At 44.8% G+C, this 6,885-nt stretch overlaps 1 protein-coding gene and 1 pseudogene across 1 annotated transcript; one reads left to right on the top strand and one right to left on the bottom strand.

The window, feature by feature from the left end:
- Nucleotides 1–604: 604 nt before the first annotated feature.
- On the top strand, nt 605–1,188 carry LOC147442023 (cytochrome P450 71D11-like). Its single transcript, XM_086529565.1, has one exon. It carries the CDS (start codon nt 605–607, stop codon nt 1,148–1,150), a length of 546 nt encoding a protein of 181 aa, XP_086385691.1. The 3' UTR covers nt 1,151–1,188.
- A 9-nt stretch (nt 1,189–1,197) lies between these two features.
- On the bottom strand, nt 1,198–3,265 carry LOC147442022 (uncharacterized; annotated as a pseudogene).
- Nucleotides 3,266–6,885: the final 3,620 nt, after the last annotated feature.

Below are 6,885 nucleotides of genomic sequence, written 5' to 3'. Positions count from 1 at the left end.
AGTTTTTAGTAATTTGTGATGGATTTTGACTAGAGCAGGTAAGGCCGCTCAAAGGGTGAAGGGGAGCAGCTTGTAGTGAGAGGGAGTGTGAGGCACAGACAAGAGAGAGAAAAGGAGAACTCACCGGCACGCAACGGGATTAGTTTGAAAACTACACCAAGAAAGATATAGTCACAAGTTCTCACAACAACTATGCCGGTGGAAAGCTGCATGCTGTCAGGCTTGGTCAACTGCTGTATGTGGAAACTAAGTCTCGTGTGACCATAGCCTAAGTTTTTTGTAAAAACTTTTTTTCAAGCGCTGGATCATTGTGCGGACTGGGCAGTCTGAACGCACCCTTACACAAATATGGTTATGCTGCACGCATGCGCTGGCTGAGGATGCGCTGGAGCCGACCGTCAGTAGCATTTAAATTGGAGATTTGTTGGACGAAAGCCAGCTTGAGAAAATGGCAATACAGTATTAATAAGAAATACGTGTTTGGACGAAAGCCAAACAGAGGGTGAATTAATTGCCACTGGAATAAAATATACAATTTCTGAGATTTAAAGGTTAATTTGAAAGCTCGTCAAAGAAAGAGAGAGAGATAGGGGCAGACGCACAGATGGAGATGGCAATGGGCATCGGCGGCGGGGTTCAACAGCATCAGCTGCAGCAGAAGGGTGATGCCGTTCTGCTAGCTGGAGCCGCCGCCATTGTGGTAGTGGCGTTGTCCCTTCTACTATACACTAGGATGAAGAAGCAGCTAAGGCGGAAAAGAGCACTATTCCCACGGTCCCCCCCTGGTGCCTGGCCCGTGGTAGGGCACTTGCCTCTCTTTCTCAAGGACCGGCCCCATCAGCTGCTCGCAGAGCTCTGCATGAAGCAGGGCTATGGCCCGATTATGGGCCTCCGCCTTGGTGTCCACCCAGCCATCGTGGTGTCGAGCGCCGCGGCCGCTAAAGAGCTGCTCTCTACGCAAGACAAGGTCTTCGCCAACCGCGTGCACTATGCCTTCGCCGACCACGTCTTCTATGGCTACAACAAGGCCTTGGGCTTCAGCTCCTACAATCCGCGGTGGGTCCAGATTGTTGTTGTACTTGCCCAGGAGGGCGTCCACTATCAAGAGTGTACATCAGAGATTCTTACATGTTACACACACAGAGATTAGGGAGAGAAGAGAGAGTACGCAGAGATGTAGACGAAGGGGTGTGTGTCCACTTCTTGTTATATTCGTGGGTTACAAGAGGTTATAAGTAGGCTTGTGTATGGGGATTTGAAAAGGTATTCGTGCCTCTTGGTTTCTCGAGGCATGACAACTGGAATTATGTTTATTTAACCCAACATCCCCCCCTCAGCTGAATGCCGAGAGAAGATTGTGTATACGTTTATTGAGAATGGGCCTAGATACATGTGCATCAGATAGTGCCTATGTGAAGTGGTTTATGTGCATTCTTTTTTTGTGGTCGCAAATGCAACCGGTGCAAGACATAATTTGAAATTTGTACAATGGAGATTAAAGCTCATTATCCCGGATCAAACAGGAGTTGAGGGATAAAAAGCAGCTGTTGGCAAGGTTTTATCTTGAAATTTGTGTCCAGAATTTCGAACGCACAAGGCTTCACGAGCGAGTGTTGAGGTTGAATCATTTCAGCAAGACTTCCCCCTTTCGACCTTGACGCGAGCGTCGTATCTGCATCATCCGCATCAGTAGGAGAAAACAGTCCACCAATGCAAGTTCCATCAGGAAATTGAAGGTCAAGCTCAAGACTGATGGGATGCTGAAGAAAAGTGAATCGCCATCATTGGGAGGATCAGGAGGTTTTCGGGACAGAAGTCTTCCACTTCGGCAGGAGGTTGAGATTTGTTGATGAGGACATGAGCAACAAAATGCACACTTGGGAACAGTATGATAAGCATCACTAACATCCAAGTTGTAAGGGTGAGGCACACGTTTGATTATATCCATCAAGGTTGGGGAAGGGTTCATTGCATCAGTGTCTTGATTATCTACTGAGACTCTCAAACGGGAACCATGAAGGCCATCATTGAGAAGAACATGAGCAATAAGTAAAAGAAGGGGCTTGCTGGCTGTAGCAGAATCTTCAATGCCATCAGCACAAAAGGCTACATCAGCATCAGTAGCTGTGGGTTCATTTTCAGAAGCAATGCTTCGCTTATCAGTGTATATTTGCAGATTCTTTTCATCATCGTGAGCAGGTCCAAGCTGGAGTGCTCTTGTACAGGTTGTAATCTTAAAGTCCATGTGAATACAATTGGCTGGCTGAGTCTGCTCCTCTGGAGGTTGTTGAAGTTCATTTGCTACAATAAAACATACTGTATCGATTCTTGGGAGGATCAGACCCAAGATTTCGTGAAGACGGAAACCAACCAGCTGGCCATCGTCTATGTAAAAATATTCAAAATCGGATGCGTCTTGAGCCATCATAAAGGCAGCAAAATTGAGGTGAGGCAGTCCCAGTTTTGATTCAGTAAAATGCTCAGAATAGGCTTCGAGGGTGCCGACTGGCAACCTATGCATTGGAGGAAGAACCTCTCCAGAAAACACCTTATGCACAGCTGCGGCTTCATCTGTTTCTTCGGCCATGGAGAGATCGGCTGTCAGGAAGTCCATATCAGCATCTGAAACATTGACTTCTCCAAGAAAAAGCGCAGCATTATCATGGTCCTCTTCGTCAAGGACAACATTTTCATTAGCAATGGTCTCTTGGTTTGCTTCAGAAGCGCATGCGTGAGCAGCAGCAAGGGGCCGGACTGAGGTTTCATCCACACAGGGGTCAGCGGCGATGTCAGAGTCTTCAGGGTCGTGCAGAGCAGCAAGAAAGGTTGCAATTAGGGTAGCCTCCTCAGCACATAGTGGGAAGGCTTCAGTATGTTCTGGCGCAGCAGGAGAAGGGACTTCGTGGGTTTCATGACCAACCTATGAAACCCACCTCAGGGGCTGATCTGACTTGCGCCAAGAGATGGGGTGTGTGGCATGGCAGGTCAGCGGCATCTTCATCAGCAGCAGAAATACTCAGGCAGGGCGGTTTTGCAGGGGTTGCGAGAAAGAACACAACAAGGGCGGCTTCATCTGCTTCAGGGCCTGCATTGGGTGGAGCAGTTAGGGTTTCTTCACGCAGGCAGCAGGGGTATTGTAAAGTACCATCAGAAGAAAGAGGCAAGATCGGCTTCTTTTGGCGAATGATACCATGTTGTTGTACTTGCCCAGGAGGGCGTCCACTATCAAGAGTGTACATCAGAGATTCTTACATGTTACACACACAGAGATTAGGGAGAGAAGAGAGAGTACGCAGAGATGTAGACGAAGGGGTGTGTGTCCACTTCTTGTTATACTCGCGGGTTACAAGAGGTTATAAGTAGGCTTGTGTATGGGGATTTGAAAAGGTATTCATGCCTCTTGGTTTCTCGAGGCATGACAGCTGGAATTATGTTTATTTAACCCAACACAGATGCGCAAGCTCTACACGCTGGAGCTCTTCACCGCCAAGAGGCTGCAAGCGATGGCGCACATTCGCCACGAGGAGATGCGCAAACTGCTGCATCGTCTGCAGCAAGCTTCTAATGGCGGCGTCCAAGCGGTGGACTTGCGAGAAAGGCTTTTCGAAATGGCCGGCGACATAGCCGCCCGCCAGTTCTTGACTGTAATGAATTGATCACGATGAGGCCATCCTTATAAGTGTTGCCTATGCTTGTATCTTTGGAGCATAATATGTGGTTCAGCCATCTAGTTAAGAAAATCCATGTTTAAGGCTTGTCTGAGCAATGCCCTTAGCTTAATTTGGGTAATGCTCCATTGACAAGGGTATGCATATCCATGATGCGAATTATAGGGGGGATTTCTTGTTTTGTGTTATGAGTTGAAGTGTCGGAATGTGCTAGGTAGATACTCTCATGGACATGTATTTTGAATGTGGTTCCTTTTGAAGCTACATTTATAGAACATCGTCACCTACTATGGTCTAATTTGAAACCAGTTGGGGCCAACAGGCTCTTTGCTATTCTTGTAAAGCAATCAACCAATGCTTGTCTATTGGAGTTGGGTAGTGAGCTACAACTTGCCCTTACAACGTTCGGAAACTTCTACAGACTATCTATTGAGACCCTTGAGAGTGCAAAAGCTATCCCTACTAGTCAAAAAAGGGAACAAGTTTGTAGACCTTGTCTCCATGGTTCATGATGTTGAAAGATCTTAGCCAGATTATTGGACAAAATGAAGATCTATCAGCTTCTATGAGAAAAGCTAGACCCTTATCCCTTTGCTACACCTTGATCAAGCCATGAAGATAGAGAGAGTCGTTATCAAGAAATTTAAATAAAAAAAGAGTAATGAAGTAATTGTTTGCAAAGGGTGAAGAGTTCCAACCTCACAACATGCAGCAAAAATGTCGGCAGAAAGAAGAACATTCTCACAATTTTAAACAAGCAAAGACCAGCTACAAAAAAGCTCACGCTAGCATGACGTAGATACAAATGGAGTGCAACCAATGCCAATGGATTTTGCTTCTTGCAATACCGGTGCTATTGGAAGCACAACATGCCATTCCAATTTTCTTGCCGTAGTGCTTGCTCTTCAAAGGGCGTGCACATGCGACTAAAATTGTTGAGTTTCTAGGAAAATCATGAGTAGGATTTTGCATGCTATGGCACAAAGTTGCTTCTACATGTGCAAAGCCTTTCACGAGAAGGATATACCTCTGTGTATCAGGAATGCTCTGATTGCAAGGTAATCTCAGCTAGGTTTGGGGGTTTATTAGAAAGTGCTTGGTAAGGCCTTGTTCAGACTGACAAGGTGGTCATGAACTGCAAAGAGGTGTTGAAATGCCCAGAGGACTGCCTTGGTCCGGATTCACCGCCAAACATAGCCATTGGCCCTCAAATTCCCTGTTACACATTGGAAGCCGGCCACTTGGTTCAGGTCCGTGGCCCCCGAGGGTATGCCTTTGGCATGACATTACCCCCCCTTTGGAGAAATGTTTTCGTCCTCGAAAACAAAAGTGGGAAACTTCTTCTTAAGAACACTATTGTTTTCCCAAGTGGCCTCTTCTTCAGGTCAGTCTTTCCACTTGACAAGAGCCTGTCTCGACGCACATGATGACGCGTATGTAAATCATGATAGTTGAGAATACGTTCACGTTCATGCGGTGGGGTGGGAGGTTCAACAAAGTTAACCAAAATCTGTTGGTTGACGATAACGTCCAGTATCACTTTTTAGAATGCTGCAAGGAGACCTACGCCACTTGGCATCACCTCATTGGAGAGAGATAATTAAAAATAGACACTATAAGAGAAAAAAATTGAGAACCGCCAACATTGCCACTGATTAACAAATGAAAATGGAGAGAGAAAACTTTGCGTCTGCGATAATAAAGGCGTCAATTGGCATGGCAATGGTTTGCCAGCAATAAACACGCTAATGTTGGCGAAAATATATCCGCGAGTATTACCATATTTATTGCCGCGCCTATTACCGTGGATATTATCGCTATATGGCTTCTCAAAAATAAAGGTGCTCATTTGGACCACCCAATTTTGGGTGGCCCAAATGAGCACCTTTATCTTTTACCGGCATAAAACATATGAAACATTGATTGCATTTTCAAAAGTGTACATGAAAAAAATAAACAATAGACTTTGAAATTCCAAGTTACACCTTATCTTGACAATTTAAAGTACAAAAGAGCAATAATTTTAAAAATATACAAATAAGATCAATATTTTAAATGAGTTTTATATACATGTGATTATAGAGTTTTTTGTGCCACATTTGTACTTGTAAAAGAGGACGATAGAAAATTATCTATCTGTCCAAGTCCTCGTCCAAAGGTACATACGTTTGATCATCTTGACTCTACAATAACCACAACCAAATTAAACAAATCTATAACTCAAAACAATTAATACAATTTTATTTGTCCACACTCACCACCTGTAGAGATTTGAATATCGAGTCGAATTGCTCGTGAGAGATGTGATGATTCTCCAACAACCATCGTCAAGTATCGAATTTTGTGTACCGCTCTCAATACTTGACCATCTCTCTGGTTGGGTGACTTAGAGTGATATTTTCCTAAGTTAACAATAACAAAAGAAATTTATAAACTAAAACATTTCGTGAACCGGTTTAAGGTCCAATTTAAAAAAACTTACATATTTGTCCTTCCAAGTTGCTTTGCCTCCCTGAGCATCGTGTTGTTGATTGTAATATGAACTCATTTTAGCTTGTTTGCTTTTTTTTTTTGCATTGCCCACTCCCACTTCGCATCTGCCATGTTGTTGCCAAGATGGTTCCTGTCTGCATTTGCGATCTGGTTGGTCGCTGCGCGCCGTACTCTTGATTGCTTAATTTTCCAAAAAACATGATATAGTCCTCCGACCACTGTGCTTAAAAAAAATCATTAGGGGCATTTGGAAATCGAGCATGCAACACTTCCTTGACATAGCGTGCATGATCGAGCTATTGATCTCTGAATTTCACAAAGCAATTTGTATACATTGAGTTTATAAGAATAGGAAGATGGCATCAAAACGCCCTGCCGTGTGTTGTACCAAAGTCAACTTTGCTACCATACTTTTCTTTGTAGTAGCATCCATGCGTGTCTATAACGAAGGCATCAATATCCTTGTCCTCTGCGTGTGCAGTGGGACGCTTTGAAATAGGGGCCTTTGTCCCCCTCCACTACCAAAACAAGCAAAGCCACAAGATCCCCACCGCTCCGTCTCTCACGGCGTTCATTGTCCTAAGACTGTCGATGATGCTCGAGTGAAGCAGAAGTCAAATGGAATGGTGTGGGGCCCTGTGATGGAAGGGGAATGGGGTCCTGCGATGGAAGGGGAGTAGGTTGGTAAGAAGGGACCATAGAAGGAGGTGCCGTCGGTGCGAAG

The sequence above is a fragment of the Adiantum capillus-veneris genome, chromosome 14 (assembly GCF_014529385.1).
Source record: "Adiantum capillus-veneris isolate H3 chromosome 14, ASM1452938v2, whole genome shotgun sequence".
NCBI classification, from domain to species: domain Eukaryota; kingdom Viridiplantae; phylum Streptophyta; class Polypodiopsida; order Polypodiales; family Pteridaceae; genus Adiantum; species Adiantum capillus-veneris.
The sequence above is the reverse complement of the archived record's forward strand: the minus strand, read 5'-3'. Positions and strand labels throughout refer to the sequence as shown.

Excerpts from the sequence above, each read along its gene's own strand:
- LOC147442023 (XM_086529565.1), top strand. The coding sequence starts at position 605 with ATGGAGATGGCAATGGGCATCGGCGGCGGGGTTCAACAGCATCAGCTG.